Consider the following 23,229-nt stretch of genomic DNA (forward strand, 5'->3'; position numbering starts at 1 on the left):
GGATTTGGGATGGGAACCCCAGGACACAGGGAATGGATTTAAACCGAGAAAGGGGATTTTGGGTGGGATTTTGGGAAGGAATTCCTGGCTGGAATGGGCTGGAATTCCCAGAGAAGCTATGGCGACCCGTGGGAAAGGTTGGAGAAGGGAAATTCCAGGGAGACCTCGGAGCCTAAAAGGTTCCAGGAGAGCTGCAGGGAATTTGGGGTAAGGGCTGGAATTCCAGGAGCCAGGGAATGGCTTCAAACTGAGGGAGGGTGGGTTTAGGTGGGATTTTGGGAGGGAATTCCTGGCTGGAACGGGCTGGAATTCCCGGAAGAGCTGTGAAGGTGTCCAAGGAAATCCTAGGGCAGCAGAACGAGGGGGAGTGAGATGAGCTTTAACCTCCCCCCACCCCAAACTTTAGATTTTCCCCGTAGGAAGCCCCGGGGGAGCTCAGGAGTTCGGGAGCTTTGCTGTGAACGCCTCTCTGCAGCTGCAGGCCCCGTTCCATCCTGTCTGTCCCGCCCGGCCGTGTGTCTGCTCCCGCTGTGGGGCCCTTGAACCCCAAGTACTGACAGCCTCCTTAAAGTTTTGCCCCCAGAGGACGCGGAGACGCGGCAGGTGGTGGAAAAGCTGGCCAGGTTCGTGGCTGAGGGCGGCCCCGAGCTCGAGAAGGTCGCCATGGAGGACTACAAGGACAACCCTGCCTTCTCGTGAGTCTGGGAAGGGCCTTGTGCCCTGGGAATGGTGAACGTGGGGGCAAAGGGGGCTACAAGGACAGCTCTGCCTTCTCGTGAGTCTGGGAAGGGTTTTATCCCCTGGGAATGCTGAACCTGGGGGAAAGGGGGCTACAAGGACAGCTCTGCCTTCTCGTGAGTCTGGGAAGGGCCTTGTGCCCAGGGAATGCTGAATTTGAGGGGAAAGGGGGCTACAAGGACAGCCCTGCCTTCTCGTGAGTCTGGGAAGGGCTTTGTGCCCAGGGAATGGTGAACCTGGGGGGCAAAGGGCAGCAAGGGGGCTACAAGGACAGTCCTGCCTTTTCTCGTGAGTCTGGGAAGGGCTTTGTGCCCAGGGAATGCTGAACCTGGGGGGAAAGGGAAGGTTTTGTCCCCTGGGAATGCTGAACCTGGGGGGAAAGGGGGCTACAAGGACAATCCTGCCTTTTCTTGTGAGTTTGGGAAGGGCCTTATCCCAAGGAAATGCTGAATTTGAGGGGAAAGGGCACTACAAGGACAACCCTGCCTTCTCGTGAGTCTGGGAAGGGTTTTGTGCCCAGGGAATGCTGAACCTGGGGGGAAAGGGCAGGAAAGGGGGGCTGAGGGTTGTTCCCTGTGAGAGGCCGAAGTTTGGGTTCAGTGTTCTTCCTTGAGGGGAAAAGTTTGGGATTTGAGGGGAGACAACGTTTGGATTTGAGGGGAGACGGTTTGGGTTCAGTGTTCTTCCCAGAGGGGGGACAAGTTTGGAATTTGAGTGGAGACAGTGTTTGGATTTGAGGGGGGAAATTTTGGATTCGTTGTTCTTCCTTGAGAGGAGAAAATGTTTGGGTTTCTTCTTCTTTCTGTGATGGGAGAAAATTTGGAATCTGAGGGGAGAAAATGTTTGGATTTGAAAGGTGGAAATGTCTGGATTTGATGGGTGGAAGAGTTTTCTAATCCCAGCACTGGTGGGCAGAGGATTCCTCCTTAATTTCCCTTCAATCAACAAAATTTTGGATGCAAATCCTTGGATTAAAACTCCAGAATCTAATTCCATGGTTTAGGTGCATTCTGAGTAATTCTTCCATTTTTCCACATGGGAGTTGGAGCTGTTTCCATCCCAGAATATCAATATTTGGATAATTATTCCTCTTTTTTTTCCCCCTTTTTCCCAGGTTTTTGCATGATAAGAACAGCAGAGAATTCCTTTACTACAGGAAGAAAGTGGCAGAAATAAGGAAAGAAAATCAAAATTCCCAGGCAGCCTCTTCCCAAAAAGGTAATTCCCACTAAAATCTGGGGAATGGCAACAGCATGAGGGAAATTTGGGATTGATTTGGGACTGGGGTGGAAATTTGGCTGCCTGGAAAGAAAATTCCCAGCTGGAAGGAGAATCGAATCCTTGTGCCAAAAATGTGGATTCCCAAAATATTCCTGGGATTTTGAATGGGATTTTCTTTGTTGTTGTCAAAAATATTCCAAAATAATTTTCCAGCACTGAAAACTTAGGAAAAGGGGATGTTTTTTTTCCCCCTCATTTTTTTGTTGGATTTGATTGGAGTGTCCACCCTTTTCCAGGTGAGATTTGGGATTTTCCATAGGGAATTTCCCCTGAAACAGCCTCCAGGGGGTGCAGTGAGAGAGGGATTAAGTGGGTTTGTAGGGAATTTGGAATTTTCCAAAGGATTTCCTTTTGTTCCTGGGAAATTCAGGGACAAAATCTTGAAATATGGATAATCCTGGGTGGTGCGATCCTATGGAGAAATGCCTGGCATGAGGGAAAAACACAAAATTTTTAATTAGGGGTAATTCCAGGTGCTGTAATCCTATGGAAAAGTGCCTGATAGAGGGGGAAATGACAAAACCTTTAATGAGGTTTAATTCCAAGTGGTTTAATCCTACAGAAAAGTGCCTGGCACATGGAAAATTTGGGATTTGGGAGCCCTTACCTCTCATCTCTCCCATCCCTGCTCCCCCAAGTCAGGCCTAGGCTGGAGCTTTTGTGCTTTCAGCCGTTCCTCTGTGCCAATTCTCCCACTTTAAACCCTTTAAACATTTGGCCTAACTGTGCCCCTGGGGCCCTTAGGCCGGGCTAGGCCCCATCCCTGCTCCCCAAGCTTGGGTCTAAGCTGAAGTTTTTGTGCTTTGATTGTAGCAATTTCCCCACTTTAAACCTGGCTCTTGGCATAACTGCGCTCTTGGGATCCTGAGGTTCCGTCCCTGCTCCCAAACTGGGGTTTAAGCTGAAGTTTTTGTGCCACTCAGCCATTCCTGTGTCCCAGTTCTCCCCCTTCAAACCCGGCTTTAGGCCTCGCTGGGATCCCTAGGCCCCACCCCTGCACCTTAGACTCAGATTTAAACTGATGTTTTACGCTTTTTAACTGTTCCTTTGTACCAATTCTCCTCCTTTAAACCCGACTTTAGGCCTCTCTGGGGTCCTTAGGCCGGGTTAGGCTGGGCTGGGGTGAGCTGGGCCCAGGACTAATCCCTGCCTAAAGTTTCCCCCCCAGCCGACCGGGAGACGCGGAACTCGGCCGAGAAGCTGGCGCAGTTCGTGGCTGCGGGGGGGCCCGAGGTGGAGGCCATTGCCCTGCAGAACAACAGGGAGAACCCAGCCTTCAGGTGGGCAGCGCTGAGGGGCCTCATTTCCAGGGATTCTGGGGAAATCCCGCGGGGAAACCCCGGGAATTCTGGGGAAATCCTGTGGGGAAATCCCGCGGGGAAACCCCGGGAATTCTGGGGAAATCCTGTGGGGAAACCTTTAGGGGAATTCTTAGGAAATCCCGTGGGGAAATCCTTAGGGGAATTCTTAGGAAATCCTGTGGGGAAATCCTGGGAATTCTTAGGAAATCCTGTGGGGAAATCCCGGGAATTCTGGGGAAATCCTGCAGGGAAATCCCGGGAATTCTGGGGAAATCCCATGGGGAAACCCTTAGGGGAATTCTTAGGAAATCCCGTGGGGAAACCCTTAGGGGAATTCTTAGGAAATCCCGTGGGGAAACCCTTAGGGGAATTCTTAGGAAATCCCATGGGGAAATCCTTAGGGGAATTCTTGGGAAATCCCGTGGGGAAATCCTGGGAATTCTTAGGAAATCCCGTGGGGAAACCCTTAGGGGAATTCTTAGGAAATCCCACGGGGAAACCCTTAGGGGAATTCTTAGGAAATCCCGTGGGGAAATCCTGGGAATTCTGGGGAAATCCCACGGGGAAACCCTCAGGGGAATTCTTAGGAAATCCTGTGGGGAAATCCTTAGGGGAATTCTTAGGAAATCCCATGGGGAAATCCTTAGGGGAATTCTTAGGAAATCCCGTGGGGAAATCCTGGGAATTCTTAGGAAATCCCGTGGGGAAACCTTTAGGGGAATTCTTAGGAAATCCCGCAGGGAAATCCTGGGAATTCTTAGGAAATCCCATGGGGAAATCCTTAGGGGAATTCTTAGGAAATCCCGTGGGGAAACCCTTAGGGGAATTCTTAGGAAATTCCGTGGGGAAATCCTTAGGGGAATTCTTAGGAAATCCCATGGGGAAATCCTTAGGGGAATTCTTAGGAAATCCCATGGGGAAATCCTTAGGGGAATTCTTAGGAAATCCCGTGGGGAAATCCTGGGAATTCTTAGGAAATCCCGTGGGGAAACCCTTAGGGGAATTCTTAGGCTGAAGTTTTGGAGCAGTGAGAATTGGGGAGCTCAGGTTTGGGGTGCAGAGGAATCAGCGCGTTCCTGACTTTTGGGGCCGTTTCTCCTTTATGGGGTTGTGTTCCCCGATGCCGGTGGAAGCTGCACTGGCCTCAGGAATACACGGGATGGTGCTGGAGAGCTGGGAATGCTCTGGGAATTGCAGGAGGGAAAAATGCAGCACTGGATCCCAGCCCTGGAGAGCTGGGAATGCTGTGGGTACTGCAGGAAGGAAAATTCCTGAGGAAACTCTGCTGGATCCCAGCCTAGGAGAGGTTGGAATGCTCTGGGAATGTTCTGGGCGTTCCAGGCAGGAAAATTCCACTGCTGGATTCCAGCCCTGGAGAGCTGGGAATGCTCTGGGAATGTTCTGGGCATTCCAGGAAGGAAAAGTCCATGGCTGGATCCCAGCCCCGGAGCGCTGGGAATTGCAGGAAGGAAAATTCCTGAGGAAACTCTGCTGGATCCCAGCCCCGGGGAGCTGGGGATGATCTGGGAAAGTTCTGGGAATGCTGTGACCATTCCAGGCAGGAATTCCACGGCTGGATTGCAGCCCTGAGTGGGGCTGGGAGCCGGGAATGCCTCGGGAATGCCCCGGGAATGCTGTGACCGTTCCAGCAGGCGTTCCCAGCTGGATTGAATGCCCCGGGAATGCTGTGACCGTTCCAGCAGGCGTTCCCACCTGGATTGAATGCCCCGGGAATGCTGTGACCGTTCCAGCAGGCGTTCCCAGCTGGATTGCAGCTCTAAGTGGGGCTGGAGAGCCGGGAATGCCCCGGGAATGCCCCGGCAATGCCCCGGCAATGCCCCGGGAATGCTGTGACCGTTCCAGCAGGCGTTCCCAGCTGCTCCCGTTGCTGTTTGCAGGTTCCTGTACGAGCCCCACAGCAAAGGGCACCGCTACTACCGGCAGAAGCTGGAGGAGTTCCGCAGGGCCCGGGCTGCCCCCGGGGGCTCCCCCTTTCCCGCAGAGTCCGGCCTCAAGCGGAAAAGCAGCCCCGAGGCTTCTCCCTCCCCCGTGTGCTTCCCCCCTCTCCCCGTTCCCGTCCCGCCGCCTCTGCCTCTTCCCGTCCCCTCTCCCGCTGTTCCCGCTGCTCCTCCCGTTCCTTCGGCCTCTCCTGCCCCCTCCTCGTCCTCCACCTCCCCTCCGGAGCAGCTGGCCCCCAGTTCTGCCCCAGTCCTGAATCCAGCCGTGACCCCAAGCCCAGCGGCGATCCCAGATCCTGCCACGACCCCAAACCCATCCGTGGCCCCAAGCCCCGCTCCGGGCAGCACCAAAAAGAAGAGGAAGAGCCGGTGGGGGCCGGAGGAGGAGAAGGTGGAATTGCCCCTCCCGCAGCTGGTGCAGCAGCTGGATTCTCCCTCTCCCCTCTCAGGTGAGTGGGATTGGGTTTTCCTGGGAATTCTGTGGCTCCAGAGTCGTTTTTTATTTCCTGAGACGGGCATGGATCAAGTTTTCTGCTTTCAATCCGATTTTTTCCCTGTGGTTTTATTTTCCCTTTCACTCTGTGGGAATTACAAACCGAATTCCTTTTTTCTTTCTTTTCTTTTCCCATCCTTTTATTCCCTTTCATTCCCTCTCTGAGATTTTTCCCATCTCCCAGGTTTTTCCAAAGGTTTTTCCCTGTTTTTTTTCCTGCAGTTCAGGACCTGAAGGGTCTGGGGTACGAGAAGGGCAAACCCGTGGGGCTGGTGGGAGTCACGGAGCTCTCGGAGGCCCAGAAGAAGCAGCTGAAGGAGCAGCAGGAGGTGAATCCCAAAAATCCTCCCTGAATCCCCTCCCGTGGGAGTAACAAAGGTTTTCCATCATGGAATCCCTGGGGGCTGGAATCAGCAGGAATACCAGAGGGTTTGGGAATGAGGACCTTTCCAGCCCTAAAATCCCAAATCCCAAAGGAGCTTTTCTGGGGCTGAATCCCACTTTTCCTGGGACAAATCCCATTTTTCCATGATTCCCAGATGCAGCAGATGATCACGAAGCACAGGCACGGTTCTCCTGCCCTTTGGGGCTGAGATTTGGGGTTCTTCATGGTTTGGAGCCATTTTGTCTGGAAGGGGCTGTGCTCCGCTGGGATTCCTGGGCTGCACCCCGTTTCTCCCAGGGCTGCACCCCGTTTCTCCCAGGGCTGCACCCCGTTTCTCCCAGGGCTGCACCCCGTTTCTCCCAGAGCAAACCCCGTTTCTCCCAGAGCAAACCCCGTTCTCCCTGGGCTGAACCCCGTTTCTCCCAGGGCTGAACCCCGTTCTCCCAGAGCAAACCCCGTTCTCCCAGAGCAAACCCCGTTCTCCTGGCTCCCAGATGCAGCAGATGTACGACATGATCATGAAGCACAAGCGGGCGATGCAGGAGATGCAGCTGCTGTGGGAGCGGGCGCTGCAGCAGCACCAGCACGGCTACGACAGCGACGAGGAGGTGGACAGCGAGCTGGGCACGTGGGAGCACCGCCTGCGCCGCATGGAGATGGACAAGACCCGCGGTGGGTGGCAGTTCCACAGGGAATTCCAGAGGGAATTCCATTCCACAGGGAATTCCATCCCTAGGGAGATGGACAAGGCATGCGGTGGGTGGGACTGGGAATTCCACAGGGAATTCCATCCCTATCCTGTGACCTGGGCACGCGGGAGCCCCGCCTGCGCTGCGTGGAGATGGACAAGACCCGCGGTGGGTGGCCATTCCACAGGGAATTACAGAGGGAATTCCATTCCACAGGGAATTACAGAGGGAATTCTGTCCCTAGGGAGATGGATGAGGCATGGGGTGGGTGGGACTGGAAATTCCAGAGGGAATTCCATCCCTACCCTGCGAGCTGGGCACGTGGGAGCCCTGCCTGCCCCGCGTGGAGATGGACAAGACTCAGACTCAGGGTGGGATCAGCATTCCAGGGGGAATTCCATCCCGGGGGGGGCACCAGGGTGGGTGGGATTGGGAATTCCATCCCTAGGGAGCCCCGCCTGCGCCGCATGGGGATGGACAAGACCCAGGGTGGGTGGGATTGAGCGTTCCAGAGGGGGAATTCCATCCCTATCCTGCTGGGTTGGGAGCTGCAAGGACCATCCCATCCCATCCCATCCCATGCTCATGGATTGGGTCCCTCCCGGGCCGCTCCTCAAAATCCCAAGGGATGCTCCGTGGTTTTTCAGAGATCTCGCTGTGCATTCCTGGGAGGTTCTGTGCTCCAGAATCCCCCTGGAATCTGTGGGATGCTGCACAGATCCCAAGGGATTCCCCATGGATTCTGAGCCTGGGGATGCTCCAGGGATCCCAGGGGGTTTTCCATGAGCTCGGTGTTGTCCTGCCTCTGCAGAGTGGGCGGAGCAGCTGACCCAGATGGGCCGAGGGAAGCATTTCATCGGGGATTTCCTCCCGCCCGACGAGCTGGAAAAGTTCATGGAGACCTTCAAGGCACTCAAGGTGAGGATTCCTGGGATTCTGGGAATGCTCCGGACTCATCCCGCAGCTGGGAATTCCTCCAGCTCTCCTTGCTCCAGCCATTCCTGCAGGGGAAAACAGGGATCACATTCCCACTGTTAGCACGGAAATGGGGCAATATTTGGGAAAAATTCCTTCCCTGGGAGGGAGTGGGGTGGAATTCCCAAAGGACCTGTGGCTGCTCCATCCCTGGAAGTGTCCAAGGAATGTTGGGAGCATCCTGGGATCATGGGAAGTGTCCCCACCCTCGGGACTGGATGGGCTTCAAGGTCCCTTTCCACTCTGGAATTCCACAATTTGGGATTTTTCTGGAATTCCAGACAAACCTCCCACTCGGTTCCTCTTTGGGATCAGTGGTATCAAGCTGGGAAAAAATGGGAATTTTGGGAATGGTGCAAACCCTGGAATTGCTGGAAGCTGTCTCATCCCTGTTTTCCAGCACGGGGCCTGACATTCCCTGGGATTCAGCCTTGGGAAAGAACCGGATCTGAGGCTGGATCCGGGGAACAGCCTGGAATTCCGGAGCTGTTGTTGGAATCCCGGGAAATCCTGGCAGTTCTTTCCCAAAATCCCACTTTGGACGGGGGTAGAGCTGCTTTTCCCGTGATCCATGGGTTATAAAATCCCTTTTTCCTGGTTTCTCCCCTGCAGGAGGGCCGGGAGCCGGATTATTCCGAGTACAAGGAGTTCAAGCTGACGGTGGAAAACATCGGATACCAAATGCTGATGAAAATGGGATGGAAGGAAGGAGAGGGACTGGGCTCCGATGGGCAGGGAATTAAAAACCCTGTCAGCAAGTGAGTGTTCCCGTGGGTTATTCCTTCCTTTTTTCCTGGGAATTCCTGCTGGAATCGCAGCCCAGCTGGGATTTCTCACCTGAGCATGCAAAATTCAGCCTGGGGAAAAATTCCTGATTTTTTTTTTTGGGAGGATTTTCTCCTGGATTTGTGGCTGCAGCCGGAATTGTCTGAGCCCCCAAATCCTGAATTTCCAACCCAAACTTCCATAGGGAAGTGCAGCTCTAAGAATTCCTGTCTGCACCTCCCCGCTCCCAGGATTAAATCCTTAAAATCAGAAATTCCTGGGAATATTTGCTCTCCTTGGAGTCATAAAATCATGGAAATATTTTTAAAAAATGGTGGGAAGCACATCCAGGGGAGGATGTTCCAGCCAGGATCAGAACTTTGTGTGATCCCACGAGTCTTGGTTTCATTCCATGCCCAGAAGTGTTGGGATCTGGTCCCACTCTGGGTATTCCAAAGGTTTCTTGAGGTGGATCAGCTTCCATCCCAAATTCCCAGGGAATTTGGAATAGGAAACCAATCCCTGCTTCCATCCCAGTTCCCAGGGAATTTGGAATAGGAAACCAATCCCTGCTTCCATCCCAATTCCCAGGGAATTTGGAATAGGAAACCAATCCCTGCTTCCATCCCAGTTCCCAGGGAATTTGGAATAGGAAACCAATCCCTGCTTCCATCCCAATTCCCAGGGAATTTGGAATAGGAAACCAATCCCTGCTTCCATCCCAGTTCCCAGGGAATTTGGAATAGGGAACCAATCCCTGCTTCCATTCACGCCCGGGGGATCAGGGAAGGAGGTCCAGGAAGGTCCCAGGGCTCCATTCCCATGGGATTTCCCAGGCAGGGGCGTCTGAGCCGCGCCATTCCCGGTTTTCCGCAGGGGCACCACGACCATGGACGGGGCGGGATTTGGGATCGAGCGCCCGGCAGAGCTGACCAAGGAGGACGACGAGTACGAGGCCTTCCGCAAGCGCATGATGCTGGCCTACCGCTTCCGGCCCAATCCATTGGTACGGGATAATGGGATTGGGATTGTGGGATAACGGGAATGGGATCAATGCTGGCCTACCGCTTCAGGCCTAATCCATTGGTATGGGATAACGGGATAACGGGAATGGGATCATGGGATCATGGGGTCAATGCTGGCCTACCGCTTCCGGCCCAATCCATTGGTACGGGATTGGGATAATGGGATAATGGGATAATGGGAATGGGATAACGGGAATGGGATCATGGGGTCAATGCTGGCCTACCGCTTCCGGCCCAATCCATTGGTACGGGATAACAACGGGATAATGGGAATGGGATAACGGGATCATGGGAATGGGATAACGGGAATGGGATCATAGGGTCAATGCTGGCCTACCGCTTCCGGCCCAATCCATTGGTATGGGATAACAACGGGATAATGGGAATGGGATAACGGGAATGGGAATGGGGTCAATGCTGGCCTACCGCTTCCGGCCTAACCCACTGGTATGGGATTGGGATAATGGGATCATGGGATAATGGGAATGGGATAACGGGATTGGGATAACGGGAATGGGAATGGGGTCAATGCTGGCCTACCGCTTCCGGCCTAACCCATTGGTATGGGAATGGGATTGGGATAACGGGATCATGGGAATGGGATAACGGGAATGGGAATGGGATCAATGCTGGCCTACCGCTTCAGACCTAACCCATTGGTACGGGATAACAACGGGATAATGGGATACTGGGATCATGGGAATGGGATAACGGGAATGGGATCATGGGGTCAATGCTGGCCTACCGCTTCCGGCCTAATCCACTGCTATGGGAATGGGATTGGGATCATGGGATAATGGGAATGAGATAACGGGAATGGGAATGGGATCAATGGTGGCCTACCGCTTCCGGCCCAACCCGCTGGTACGGGATTGAATTGGGATCGTGGGAATAGGGATGGGATGGAGTGGGGTTGGGAATGGGAATGGGATGGAGCCAGAGATGAGGGACGGATCCCCCAGAGTGGGAGTGTCCCAGACCCGGGCAGGCACAGGGACAAATCCCCGGAATCTCTGGTGTAGCTCTGGGAATGCTGGCAGCTGGGAAATCCCTCTTGGATGGAATTCCTCTCCTCACCCTGAACCAAATCATCCTCCCAGAATTCCCTGGCTGCAGGATTCTCCTTCCCGATTCTTTTCCATTCAAATCCCAGTTTTATTCCCAGCTTTATCCCAGTTAAACCCCTGCCAAGGGAAGCTTCTCCACGAATCCCATGATTCCTTTGGAATTACATTTTCTAGGAGGCAAAACCAAGCTTGGAGTTTCCCTTTTCCCTTTCCAGCCAAAAGCTGCCTTTAATTTTGGGGAAAAAAACCTGGAAAATGTCTCATTCCAGTGGCTTTCCCAGAGGATCCAGATGCTGATTTTTGGGATAAAATCCCCAATCCTGATGATTTTTTTCCATTGTTTGTTTTTTTTCTCCCTACAGAACAACCCACGGCGACCTTACTACTGAGGAGGGCTTTTCCCAACAGCTTTCCTGGGAATTCTCATCCCAAACTTCATTGTCCATCTCTGTTCTCCCGATATTATCCGGCTTTTTTTGGAATCACAGCTCCTCCTTCCCCCATGGAAAAGCTTCCCAGGCTTTTTTTGGGGACGCAGGGAGGGTTTGGAGCAGCCCCAAAAATCCCTCGGGGGACTCCAATTCCAGGGAGTCTGGGATTTTTGGGAATGGCAGATCTTGTGCTGCTCCAGGAGGGGGGGGGATTTTATTCCTTGATTTTTATCTTGGAATCCCAAATCCAAGAGATTTTGGGGAATTTGGGGAACCAGTGCCTCCAGTTTTGCCTCTGGGTGGGCGGATCTGGCCTGGATCCGTTGGGAATTCCAGGATTTGATGGATCCAGGGGGGGATTTATTCCCTTCCCAGGGATTTTGCCAACACCTCCTGTGCTTTGGGATGACGGAGACCCAAAATTCCAAAGCCACTCTTTGGAAAAATCCAACAGAATTCCAGCACCACACTTTGGAAAAACCCAGTTGGATTTTGTTGTCCTAAAATGGGAAAAAAAAAAAAAAACCTCTGGAAATACAAATTTTCTTCATGGAGTCTGTAAATAAAATCAAACTTGTTTGTTCCTTAGGTTTAATCCTTGGAATTTTTTGGGACGAGAGGGATTTTTTCTTAGGGTGGGAGGCTGCCCTGGAGTTCAGTGTTTCAAGAATTTTCAGGGGGAAAAAGTTTGATTTCGTTCGTTTTTGGGGATACTGGATGTGATTCTTTGCTAATTTTGTTAATTATGGAGTCGAGGGCTTTGCTTTTAATTAAAACCATTTCGGGGCGAGGCGGGGGGATGGGGTTATCCAGGGGAAATCCAAAACCTGGGAGCCTGGAGCCCCAGGATCCCTGTCTGTCCCTCACGTGTCCCCCTGCCCGTCCCCCTTTCTGTCTGTCTGTCCCTCCCCTGTCCCCCTGTCTGTCCGTCTGTCCCGCCGTGTGTGTCCCGGTGCCTCGGGCGCCTCTGTGGCTTTAAGGGCGCTGCCCGGGCCGGTCCCGGGGCCGAAGTCCGCGGGCCCGGTGCTGGCGGCGGGGCCGGGATGCAGCTCCCGGCGGGCCCGGCCGCCATGGCCGCCCCCCTGCTCGCCCTCCCGGTGGCCTTCGGGGTCAGCGCCGTCACCTGCCTGGAGTGAGTGGGGGCCGGGAGGGACCCCCGGGAACGGGGAACGGGAGGGACCCCCGGGAATGGGGACCGGGGAGAGACCCCCGGGAACGGGGAACGGGAAATGGGGAACGGGGAGGGACCCCCGGGAACGGGGACCGGGCATGGGGAATGAGGAGTGGCGAACAGGGAACGGGCATGGGGAAGGGTGAATGGAAAAGGGAACGGGGAATGAAAAAGGGGAATGGGGAATGGGGTCCTGCTGGGGAAGGGGGGGTTGAGTCTCTCCCGATCAGGGAGTCCAGCCCCGGGTCTGTCCCGGGTCAGGGAATCCAGCCCTGGGTCTGTCCCGGGTCAGGGAATCCAGCCCCGGGTCTGTCCTGGATCAGGGAATCCAGCCCCGGGTCTGTCCCGGGTCAGGGAATCCAGCCCTGGGTCTGTCCCGGGTCAGGGAGTCCAGCCCTGGGTCTGTCCCGGATCCGAGGATCCATTTGGGGTCGGGCGCCTCGATCCAGGTGTTCCCATGGGAAGGCGGCTGCGGGTGGGGTTTCCAATCCCCTCGGGAAGCTCCGACCCGCAGAGCCCAAATCCCGGGAATTCGGGGGCTCCCTGCCCCTCCCGGAGTGTCCCCGCTGTCCCCGCTGTCGCTGACGTGTCCCCGCCGCTGTCACCGCTGTCACCGGGCGCCGCTTTCGCTTTGCCCGCCCGCAGTTCCCGGTCCGGGGCTGCGGGAGCGGCTCCCGGCGATCCCAGCGCCGCCCGCTCCCCGCGCTCCGGGATCACAAAGCGGGGATTGGGTCCCGTCCGGGGCTTTCCCAAACGCGCAGCGTGGAGAGGGACGGGGGCACCCACGGGGGCTGCTCCGGCCCCATTCCTGTTCCCAATCCCTGCTGGGATCACACCCACCCTTCCTGTGGGATTTTCCCATTCCCAATCCCTGCTGCGATCACACCCACCCTTCCTGTGGGATTTTCCCATTCCCAATCCCTGCTGGGATCCCATCTTCCCCTCATCCCTTTTCTTTCGGGATTCACCCTTGGGGTTTGCCCCCTTTTGGGATTTCCCCCCATCCCGGGTCATTCCCAGATCCAGATTCCCCCCTCAGGGGTCGGGCACCGCCCGCCCTGTGCGGGGCTGTGGGTTCTGATCCCGATCCCAAAGCTCGGCGGGATCGGGAGTGTTTGCTGGGTACGGGGCCCTGGGGCCGTGCCGGAGCTGCAGCGGCCCCGATCCCACAGCAGCCCCCCGGCGCTGGCCCTGGCCGCGGCCCTGCTGCTCCTCGGCCTCGTCTCCCTCCTCATCCTCACCGGCGGCGTCGGCCTCGTCCACGACCCCCTGTTCTGCGGTGAGACCCCGCGGTGGGATTGGGGCCGGGGTTTGGGGCTGGGGCTTGGGGTCTGGGGAGATCTGAGGCTCTGGGACCCACGTGGAGCCGGGGTTTGGGATTTGAGGGGGATCGGTGGGACCCGCACAGAGCAGGGATCGGGGGGAGCTGTGGGACCCACAAGGAGCAGGAATGTGGGGTTTAGGGTTTTGGGGACCCACAGGGGGCAGGAATGTGGGGTTTGGGGTTTTGGGGACCCACAGGGAGCAGGAATGTGGGGTTTGGGGTTTGGGGGGACCCGCGGGGAGCAGGAATGTGGGGTTTGGGGTTTTTGGGGGACCCACAGGGAGCAGGAATGTGGGGTTTGGGGTTTTGGGGGACCCACAGGGAGCAGGAATGTGGGGTTTGGGGTTTTTGGGGACCCCGCACGGAGCCCCCCGCTCCCCGCAGTGCTCGTGGTGTTCTCCTTCATCTCGGCCGTGGATCTGCTGATCGCGCTGGAGGAGGACGGGATCATCTCGGGCTTCATGGAGCTCTACGTGCGGGAGGTGCCGGCCCTGCCCCGCTCACCCCGCGCACCCCCGGGGGCTCCGGCACCCCCGGACCCCGGTGCGACCCTCCCGGTGTCCCCAGCCCCGGTGTGACCCTCCCGGTGTCCCCAGCCCCGGTGTGACCCTCCCGGTGTCCCCAGCCCCGGTGTGACCCGTGTCCCCTCCCGGTGTCCCCGCAGGGCGATCCCCACCTGCGCACGGCTCACGGGCTCCTCACCTGCTACTGGGACGGCACCGTGCACTACGGGCTGTGCCTGGCCATGGCCGCGGCCGCGGGGCTCAGGTGGGCGCGGGGCGAGAACCCCGAAATTCCTGAGGCGGGGGCGGGAAAATCCCGAAATTCCTGAGGCGGGGGCTCGGGAGAATCCCGGATTTGCTGGGGAGGGGGCGCGGGGGGACGGGGTGGGGAGCGTTCCCGAGTTTCCTGAGGAGGGGCCCCGATGATCCCGGGAGGGCTCGGGGAGCTGGAAAATCCCGAATTTCCTGAGGCGGGGGCTCGGGGGTGATCCCGGAAGGGGTGGAAAATGCCGGATTTTGAGGAGGGGGCTCGGGGGTGGTCCCGGGGGAAGGGGAGGGTGGAAAATGCCGGATTTTGAGGAGGGGGCTCCCGCTGTCCCCGCAGGAAGAGCTACCGGGGGCTGGGCCTCTTCTGGCTGGGCTCGCTGCTGATGAGCGCCGTGGTTTTCCTGCTGGGCAACCTGATCGGTAGGGCCGGGCCCGAGCCCCATCCCCCGGCAGGAGGAGGAGGAAGGGGAGGAAGGGGAGGAAGGCTCCGTGCCCACCCCGCGCTCTCTCCCGCAGGGAAATACAGCCCCGAGCTGAGCCCGTCCTTCCTCCTCAACCTGCCCTACCTCCTCCTCCTCACCTGGGCCGGCCGCCGCCTCTTCCAGCAGCCCCGGGCGCTGCCGAGCCTCAGCCCCGAGCAGGTGAGGCCGGAGCCGCGGGGGTTTGGGGGCGGCTGCTGCGCTCCCAGGGCGGGACCAGGGGGTGCGGACCCCAAAAACCCCGAAATTCCTCTGGCAGATTGCAGAGAAGCAGCGCAAAGCCCTCTACCAGCGGCCCCAGGACCTGCTCCTCATCCTCATCCTCATCCTCACCGCAGCCTTCACCTTCTTCAGGGGGATGGTGAGGGCTTGGGGAGCTCGGGGGGTCCTGGAGGGGCTCAGGGTGGTCCTGGATGGACTCGGGGGGCTCTTGTCAGGGATTTTGGGGGTCCTGAGGGGTCTCGAGATGGTCCTGGGGGGGCTTGGGGGGTCCTGGAGGGTCTCGAGTGTCTTCGGGAGGGTTTTGGGGGTCCCGGCAAGGATCTCGGGGGTACCAGGGAGGGTTTTGGGGGTCCCGGGGAGGTTTTGAGGGTCCCGGGAAGGATCTCGGGGGTCCCGGGGAGGGTTTTGGGGGTCCCGGGGAGGTTTTGAGGGTCCCGGGAAGGATCTCGGGGGTCCCGGGGAGGGTTTGGGGTCCCAGGGAGGGTTTGGGGGTCCCGGGAAGGATCTCGGGGGTCCCGGGGAGGGTTTGGGGGTCCCGGGGAGGGTTTGGGGGTCCCGGGGAGGGTCCCCTGCCCTCGGCCCCTGTGCCCCCAGGTGGTCCTGGACTGCCCGGCCGATTCCTGCTTTGACTACACCTACCTGCACGAGCCCTACCTGCGCGACCCCGTGGGCTACCCCAAAGTGCAGGTGAGGGGCGGGGGCAGCACGGGAGGGCCGGGCCCGCTCCAGGTGCCCCGGGGGTGACGGTCCGGGTGCCCGCAGATGCTGATCCTCCTGTTCTACCTGCTGCCCTTCCTCCTGCTCGCCATCTACGGCCTGGCCGTGCCCGGCTGCTCCTGGCTGCCCGACTGGAGCCTGGTGTTCGCCGGCGCCGTGGCGCAGGTGGGCGGCCCCAAAATCCCGGGATTTGGGGGGAAAATCCCAAAAATGGTGATCCTGAAATCCCAGGATTTGTGGGGAAAAATCCCAAACGGGGCGGCCCCAAAATCCCGGGATTTGGGGGGAAAATCCCAAAAATGGTGATCCTGAAATCCCGGCATTTGGGGGGGAAAAATCCCAAGAAAAGGGTAAAGGGTTGGGGCTCAGTTTTGGGGTGGTAAATCCTGATTTGGGGTGCAGATCCCGGCTTTGGGGGGCAGATCCCGGTTTTGGGGGCAGATCCCGGGTTTGGGGTGCAGATCACGGGTTTGGGGAGTAGATCCCGGGTTTGGGGGGCAGATCCCGGCTTTGGGGTGCAGATCCCGGGTTTGGGGGGCAGATCCACAGCTGCAGCTGCAAGTGGAGCAGCTTGCTTTGCTGGCTGGTAATTGCCTCGGCCTCGGTGGATTTGGACAGAACCCGGGATTAGTGGGACAGAAATAGGAAGGAGAGAGACGCAGGGCTATAGATAGGATGGGCTGGAGCCAAAAACCCCTCTGAGGTTGGGGCTTTGCACCTTTTAGGGCCGGAACTTTGCGCACTTTGTGTCCAGGGATTTGCACCTTTTAGGTCCGAGGGTCTGCGCCCTTCGGGGCCGGGATTTTTGCACATTTTAGGGCCAGAGCTCTGCACCTTTTAGGGACAGGATTGGCCTCTTTGAGCCTGGGGGGCTGCACCTTTTAGGGCCGGGGCTTTGCCCCCTTTGGGGCGGGGGGTTCGCACCTTTTGGGGCCGCTCCGCTGTCACGGCCCCGCCGCACCCCGGTGTCCGCAGGCTCAGTTCGCCCACCTGGGCTCCTCGCTGCACTCCCGCACGCCCTTCCCGTACCAGACCCCCGAGGAGGTGCTCTGGAGTTTTCTGCTCTCCAACGTCCTCTACGCGCTGGGCCCGCAGCTCCTGGCGCTGCGCTGCCTGCGCTCCCCGGCCTTCTTCGTCCCCGCGGCCAGCCCGGGCCTGGCCCGCGCCAAAAAGCGCCAGTGACGGGTCCGGCTGGTCCCCGGGGCTGCTGTCACCTCCCTGGGGCTGCTGTCACCTCCCCGGGGCTGCTGTCACCTCCCTGGGGCTGCTGTCACCACCCTGGGGCTGCTGGCACCTCCCTGGGGCTGCTGGCACCTCCCTGGGGCTGCTGTCACCTCTCTGGGGCTGCTGTCCCCACCCGGGGGATCCCGCCCGGTGCCTCTCGCCCCGTTCCAATCGCTGGGAGCAGAGATGTCCCCAGGAGTGTCCCCAGGAGTGTCCCCAGAGATGTCCCCAAAGGTGTCCCCAGGGATATTCCGGTCCCCCAAAAGTTGTGGGGGGACCTCGGACGCTCGGCGGGGACATCGCTGCAGTCTCAGCCCGGCCCGTGTGGGGCTGGCGGGGGCCGCGGTCGGTCCCGGTGGGTCCCGGTCCCGTCCCGGTGGGTCCCGGTGGGTCCTGGTCCCGTCCCGGTGCCCCGGCTCGGGCTGGGAGGGTTCGGGGGTGGCGGCAGCGCCAGGGGGACGTTGGTGACAAAATAAAGGAGCCAAGGTTCGCTCCGAGCCGTGCGCCCGCCGTGCCCAGCGAGGGCCCCCGCGCCAGGCGGGGACACCGGGGACACCGGGGCTGGGCCGGGGTCCCTGCGGTGCCGCGGGTGGGCTCAGGGCGGGATTTTGGGGGTGGTACCGGGGATTTTGGGGGTGGGCACACGGCGGGGGTGGTGCCGGGGTTTGGGGGTGGCGCCCGCCGGGTGGGTGTGGGATTTTGGGGGGTGGGCACACGGCGGGGGTGGTACCGGGGATTTTGGGGTGGCACCGCCGGGTGGGTGCCCGGGCTGGGGCTGGGTGGGCACGGCCGCCCTTGCGGTGCCCGCGGCGGGGATTTACCGGCTCCGGTTCCTCTGCCCCGCGCGCTCCCCGCCCGCAGCCCGGCCGGGGGTCCCGGCGGTGCCGGGGGCTCCGGGGCGCACCGGGCGGGCCGGTGACCTTGGCGAGCAGCCGGTCCTGCGCAGCGCCGGCACCGGGGCAGGGCCGGGCCGAGCTCCCGGTGTCGCCCCCTGCGCGGAGCCGCAGCGGCGGCACCGGCGGAGCAACCGGAGGAGGCAGCGGGGGAGGCACCGGAGGAGTTACCGGCAGCACCGGCGGGCCCCTCCCGCGGGCCGGTACCGGGCTCACGGTGAGTGCGGGGCTGCGGCCGCCGCTCCCTCGCTGCGGGGCGGGCGCGGGGCACCGGGACGGGACCCCCGGCACCGGGAGGGACGCGGCGGGCGGGGGTCGCTCTCTGCGGGGCGGCGGCGGCAGGAACGGGGCTCCCCCCGCGCTGCGCTGTCCCCGCCCGGGCACCGGAGTCCCGCAGCCCCGGGGCTGCCGCCGCAGTGTCCCGCACTGCAACACCGCACCGGGCCCCGAGCGCCGCCACCGCCGCAGCCGCTGCCCCGCTCCTGCTGCCCCCGCAGCGGCCCCGGGAGTGCCCGGGGGGGTTTCCCACCCCCCCTGCCCCCACCGGGCACCGGGACCCCCGGGGAGGGGGGGAGAGCCCCGCTCCGTCTGCCCGCGCACCGGCACCGGGGCTGCCCCGCTCGCCCTCAGCCGGGCCGGGCACCGGGACCCCCGGGACCCCCGGGAGGGGCCGCCCACCGCCCCCTGCCCCCGATGGGGCACCGGGACCCCCGCGGGGGCAGCCCCAGGGCCAGGCTGGCATTTGGGGCGCCCCCAGAGCGCGGGGCTCAGCATCGCAGCCCCCCGAGGAGGGGGAGGCTCCTCCCGCGCCCCCTCCGCGCTGTCCTTGGGGCGGGGGCGCTGCCGGGGGTCTCGGGGGCACCGCTGCCCGCTCCGTGCCCACCGGTTCCCCTTCCAGAGGTGCCATCGATAACTCGGGAGATCCGGCTCGCTGCGGCTGCCGTGGGATTTCCATCCCTGCTGGCAGCCCCGGGGCTCCCCGAGCTCGGAGCCGGGACCGGGGGGTCCCTGCGGGGCTGGGGGGCTCCGGGGGCGCCCCTCGGGCTGGGCGCTCGGGGGCAGAGCGGGGGATCCCCCCAGGCCCGGGGGTTTGGGGGCGCTCAGGGCGCTGCTGTCCCCCCCAGATGCGTCCCCAAAGCCCCTGGGCCTCAGCGCTGCTGCTGCTCGCCGCCCTGGCGGCCTCCGAGGCGCTGCCCAACGCCCGCGGCAGGAAGAAGGTGGTTCATGTGATGGGTGAGTGGGGTCTGCGATGGGGCTGGGGCGGCTTTGGGATCGGGGCAAGCGCCTGCAGCCTTTGCGGTGCTGGGCTTAACGCCATCAACGCAGGGCCAGGGCTCCGGTGTGTCCCCCGTGTCCCCCCGGTCCTGTGGGAGCCGTCCTGGGGTTATCCCGAGCTCTCCTTAGGGTTGGCAAAAAAAAGGGGAATTGCACCCAAATGTGTCCCCACATCCCCATCCCGCTTTGCCCCATAAAAAGAGGAACTCAACCCAAAAGATGTTCCCACATCTCCATCCTACTTTACCCCCAAAAGAGAGGAATTACCCCCAAAGTGTGTCCCCACATCCCCATCCCACTTTGCCCCTAAAAGCAGGGAATTCCCCCCAAAGTGTGACCCCACATCCCCATCCTCCTTTACCCCATAAAAAGAGGAACTTAACCCAAAAGATGTTCCCACATTTCCATTCTACTTTGCCCCTAAAAATGGGGAATTGCCTGCAAAGTGCGTCCCCACATCCTCATCCTTCCTTTCCCCTAAAAGCGGGGAATTCCCCCCAAAGTTCATCCCCACATCCCCATCCTCCTTTACCCCATAAAAAGAGGGGGACTCCCCCAAAATGCACTCCCAAGCCCCTTCGCCACGCGGCCCCGTGCCAGCCCTGGGGCGGCGGCGGTCCCTGCCCGAGCCGTGTCCGTCCGCAGAGGGTGACAGCGGCGCCGTGGTGGTGCAGACGGCGCCGGGCAAGGTGGTTTCGCACCGCGGCGGCACCATCATCCTGCCCTGCCGCTACCACTACGACGTGTCCGCGCACGACCCGGCCGAGATCCGCCTCAAGTGGACCAAAGTGACCGAGCCCATGGCCTTCGTGGACGTGTTCGTGGCCCTGGGCAAGGCCCGCCGGGCGTTCGGGCCCTACCGGGGCCGCACGGCCCTGCAGGAGGACGGCGTGGGCGACGCGTCCCTCATCATCCGCAACGTGACCCTGCAGGACTACGGGCGCTACGAGTGCGAGGTGACCAACGAGCTCGAGGACGACACCGGCGTGGTCAAACTGGACTTGGAAGGTGGCTTGGGGCGCTCCCGAGGCGGCGCTCCCGGGGTTTTCAGGGGCTGTGGGCAATGGGGTCGTTATGGGGCTTTTCTGGGGGGGGGAGGGTTTGGGGTGGGGGCTCACAGAGGCTGTGGGGTGAGGGCTCGGAGAGCAGCGGGGGACGGGGCAGTGGAAGGGGGAAATGCTGCTTTAGGGGTTCGGGGGTGGCAGAGGGGGAAACGCTTTTTTAGGGGTTCAGAGGGCGCAGTTTGGGGGTGCCAGGGCTTGGCTGGACCCCGCGCAGGCACCACCGATGCTCCCAAACCCCAGAGCAGAATCTCCTGGAGTCTGGGGTTCCCAGAACTCCCCAAACCCCTGGGACGACGAGTGGGATTTTCCAGGCGATTCTCCCAACCAGAATTCCCGTTTTCCTAAACCCCAGAGCAGAATCTCCTGGTAACCCGGGGTTCCTGGAACTCCCAGAACTCCTTGCAGAGGGATGATGAGCGAGATTTTCCAGGCCATTCTCCCAACCAGAATTCCCATTTTCCTAAACCCCAGAGCAGAATCTCTCGGAGTCTGGGGTTCCCAGAACTCCCCAAACTCCTGGGACGATGAGCGGGATTTTCCAGGCGATTCTCCCAGCCAGAATTCCCGTTTTCCCAAACCCCAGAGCAGAATCTCTTGGAGTCTGGGGCTCCCTGCAGCCCCCAAACCCAGAACTCCCAAAACTCCTTGCACGGGGAATGACGAGCGAATTTTCCAGGCGATTCTGCCCCACTCCAAAGCCTCAGCCCGACCCAAAGCCGCCCCAACCCGGCTCCTCCCTCGCAGGGGTGATTTTCCCGTACCACCCTCGCCTGGGGCGCTACACGCTGAATTTCCACGAGGCGCAGCAGGCGTGCCTGGAGCAGGACGGGATCCTGGCCTCGCACGATCAGCTGCACCAGGCCTGGCTGGAGGGCATGGACTGGTGCAACGCGGGCTGGCTGCAGGACGGCTCCGTGCAGTACCCGATCTCCCGGCCCCGCGAGCAGTGCGGCCGCAAGGACACCCCCGTGGGCGTCCGCAACTACGGCTACCGCCACAAGGAGAGCGAGCACTACGACGCCTTCTGCTTCACCTCCAACCTCAACGGTGAGGGGACACCGAGGCACGGAGGGTGCCCGTGCTGGGAGCGCGAGGATGCAGTGGTGGCGTTGGAACGCTGAGTTCAAGCAAAAAAAAATTCATTTTAAGCCAAAATATAGGGGGGGGGGGTGTTAGCCAAAATCTCCTCTTTCTTACCCAAACACTTTTTTTTAAAATCCAAACCCTCTTGTTTTAATCCAAAATATCTTTTTTTTTAGCCAATACCTATTTCTTTTAAATCCAAAACCTCTTTTTTTAATACAAAACCTTTCTTAGCCAGACCCTCTTTTTATTTTTAACCCAAAACCGCTTGGTTTTAGCCATAATCCCCTATTTTTCATCCAAAAGAAAAAGAAGCCATAATCTCTTCTTTTACATGCTTTTTTTTAGCGAAAACCTCTTTTGTTTAAGGAATGTTTCAGATGCTCCACAGAGCTTCCATCACCTCCAAAATCGTATTGGAGTCTCCCCAGTGCCGATACCCCTCAATCTCCCCAGCCTCCCCAAAACCTTTCCGGGGTTCCCCAGGGCTTCCATCCATCCATCCCCAAAAAACGCCTCGAGGGCGCTCCATCCCCTTTATCCCCCTCTTCCAGGCAAGGTTTATTTCCTGAAGACCTTCCGCAAGCTGAGCTACCCGGAGGCCGTGCAGGCGTGCAAGAACAACGGCGCGGCCGTGGCCAAGGTGGGGCAGCTGTACGCGGCCTGGAAGCTGCAGCTGCTGGACCGCTGCGAGGCGGGCTGGCTGGAGGACGGCAGCATCCGCTACCCCATCGTCAACCCCCGCGCCCGCTGCGGCGGCCGCGAGCCCGGCGTGCGCAACCTCGGCTTCCCCGACAAGAAGTACAAGCTCTTCGGCGTGTACTGCTTCAAAAAGGCCGGGGAGGCCCCGCCCGTGGTGGCCGCGGGGTTCCCCAAACGCGTGTGAGGGTTGGGGGCGGCCCGGCAGCGCGCCCGGCTTTGGTTTGGGGTTTGGGGTCTGGGGTCTGGGGTCTGCCCCCGCCGCCGAGCCCCGCGCGGTGCGGGGAGCTGCGGGCAGCCCCCGCCCAGGCACCGAGAGGCGGCGGCGGCGGCGGCGGCGCGGGCTGGCGGCCCCCGGTGGCGCCTGGGGACACCGGGGCGGCGGCAGGGGCCGGGTCCGTGAGCCCGGCCAGGAGCCTGCGCCCGGCCCGGGGCCGGCTCCCCGCTCCCCGCAGCTCTCGCTTCTCGACGCGCCTGTTGCATGCGCTAAAGCGCCGCAGAGCCCCCGCCCTCCTCATCCTCCGCCCGTCCCGCGCTGACCGACCCCCCCAAAATCCCCCCGTGGCGCTGGGCGAGGATTGGGAACGCCGGGTTTGGCTCCGTGCCTCGGCCGGAGCCCCCGGGGCAGCTCCGGCTTGGCTTGGCCGGGCCCGGAGCGGGGAGGGCCGGGGGGCAGCGGCCGCAGGCTTTGGCAGCCCTGGACGTAGATGAAATAAAAGCTTCGGCCGCTTTGGGAGCTGAGCGCGGCTCCGCTGTGTCCTTGGGGCCGCCCGGGGGGCTCGGGGCCGCTCCCCGCTCGCCCGGGGCAGCCTTGGATCCATCGGGGCTGGATCCGAGGAGCAGCAGCGGAGCCGCCCCGCGGGGGTGACACGGACGGGGAGCCCCGATTCGGAGGGGCTCGGGACGTGCTCCAGCTGAGCACAGCCCGCAAATCACCTTCAATGGCTGGCAATAAACGTCTGTCACAGCCCCGGGAGGGGACAGCGGGGCTGTGGGGCCGGGAGGACCTCGGGGGCGGTGGTGGAGGATGTTGTAGGCAGGAATCACCCCAAAAAATCCATTGGCGCCCCCTCATCTCGTCCCCCTCGAGATGGGGGGGGCGACAGGGACACAGGCGACGGCCACCACCGCGAGCAGGTGGCGGATGAGACACGGGGGGCCCTGGGGGACAGTTTGGGGCTGCTCGGAATTGATGGGGGG

The 23,229-nt window shown here is 60.4% G+C and overlaps 3 protein-coding genes across 5 annotated transcripts; all 3 read left to right on the forward strand.

The window, feature by feature from the left end:
* The first annotated feature begins 275 nt into the window (after window positions 1-275).
* SUGP1 (SURP and G-patch domain containing 1) lies at window positions 276-11,696 on the forward strand. Of its 3 annotated transcripts, none has more exons than XM_054650001.2 (10): window positions 276-695; window positions 1,853-1,956; window positions 3,176-3,299; window positions 5,219-5,727; window positions 5,994-6,100; window positions 6,651-6,828; window positions 7,657-7,763; window positions 8,433-8,578; window positions 9,462-9,591; window positions 11,040-11,696. In XM_054650001.2, the coding sequence occupies exons 1-10, from the start codon at window positions 664-666 to the stop codon at window positions 11,064-11,066; spliced, it is 1,464 nt and encodes a 487-aa protein (XP_054505976.2). In that variant the 5' UTR covers window positions 276-663; the 3' UTR covers window positions 11,067-11,696. The 3 variants fall into 3 exon arrangements, with proteins under 3 accessions (XP_054505976.2, XP_077047719.1, XP_077047720.1); XM_077191604.1 differs by lacking the exon at window positions 276-695 and adding an exon at window positions 773-1,230 and having other exon boundaries at window positions 3,188-3,299; XM_077191605.1 differs by lacking the exon at window positions 276-695 and adding an exon at window positions 1,085-1,230.
* Window positions 11,697-12,151: 455 nt separating this feature from the next.
* Window positions 12,152-17,005, forward strand: TM6SF2 (transmembrane 6 superfamily member 2). Its single transcript, XM_054650240.2, has 10 exons — window positions 12,152-12,240; window positions 13,452-13,558; window positions 13,988-14,085; window positions 14,268-14,371; window positions 14,711-14,793; window positions 14,890-15,014; window positions 15,112-15,213; window positions 15,669-15,761; window positions 15,837-15,956; window positions 16,767-17,005. The coding sequence occupies exons 1-10, from the start codon at window positions 12,152-12,154 to the stop codon at window positions 16,971-16,973; spliced, it is 1,128 nt and encodes a 375-aa protein (XP_054506215.2). The 3' UTR covers window positions 16,974-17,005.
* Window positions 17,006-17,744: 739 nt separating this feature from the next.
* Window positions 17,745-22,770, forward strand: HAPLN4 (hyaluronan and proteoglycan link protein 4). Its single transcript, XM_054650133.2, has 5 exons — window positions 17,745-18,125; window positions 19,033-19,141; window positions 19,829-20,191; window positions 20,992-21,294; window positions 21,885-22,770. Exons 2-5 carry the CDS (start codon window positions 19,033-19,035, stop codon window positions 22,214-22,216), a joined length of 1,107 nt encoding a protein of 368 aa, XP_054506108.2. The 5' UTR covers window positions 17,745-18,125; the 3' UTR covers window positions 22,217-22,770.
* Window positions 22,771-23,229: the final 459 nt, after the last annotated feature.

This window comes from Agelaius phoeniceus, chromosome 29 (assembly GCF_051311805.1).
Source record: "Agelaius phoeniceus isolate bAgePho1 chromosome 29, bAgePho1.hap1, whole genome shotgun sequence".
Classification (NCBI taxonomy): domain Eukaryota; kingdom Metazoa; phylum Chordata; class Aves; order Passeriformes; family Icteridae; genus Agelaius; species Agelaius phoeniceus.

What these genes read in the sequence shown, in the direction of transcription:
- TM6SF2 (XM_054650240.2), top strand. Translation starts at nt 12,152, where the DNA reads ATGCAGCTCCCGGCGGGCCCGGCCGCCATGGCCGCCCCCCTGCTCGCC. An exon ending in CCTGCTGGGCAACCTGATCG is followed by an intron (nt 14,794 to 14,889) that starts GTAGGGCCGGGC and finishes TCTCTCCCGCAG; the next exon opens with GGAAATACAGCCCCGAGCTG. An exon ending in TGGGCTACCCCAAAGTGCAG is followed by an intron (nt 15,762 to 15,836) that starts GTGAGGGGCGGG and finishes GGGTGCCCGCAG; the next exon opens with ATGCTGATCCTCCTGTTCTA.
- SUGP1 (XM_077191604.1), top strand. Translation starts at nt 1,058, where the DNA reads ATGCTGAACCTGGGGGGAAAGGGAAGGTTTTGTCCCCTGGGAATGCTG. An exon ending in TTCTCCCTCTCCCCTCTCAG is followed by an intron (nt 5,728 to 5,993) that starts GTGAGTGGGATT and finishes TTTTTCCTGCAG; the next exon opens with TTCAGGACCTGAAGGGTCTG. An exon ending in GGAGATGGACAAGACCCGCG is followed by an intron (nt 6,829 to 7,656) that starts GTGGGTGGCAGT and finishes CTGCCTCTGCAG; the next exon opens with AGTGGGCGGAGCAGCTGACC.
- HAPLN4 (XM_054650133.2), top strand. Translation starts at nt 19,033, where the DNA reads ATGCGTCCCCAAAGCCCCTGGGCCTCAGCGCTGCTGCTGCTCGCCGCC. An exon ending in GAAGGTGGTTCATGTGATGG is followed by an intron (nt 19,142 to 19,828) that starts GTGAGTGGGGTC and finishes GTCCGTCCGCAG; the next exon opens with AGGGTGACAGCGGCGCCGTG. An exon ending in CTTCACCTCCAACCTCAACG is followed by an intron (nt 21,295 to 21,884) that starts GTGAGGGGACAC and finishes CCCCTCTTCCAG; the next exon opens with GCAAGGTTTATTTCCTGAAG.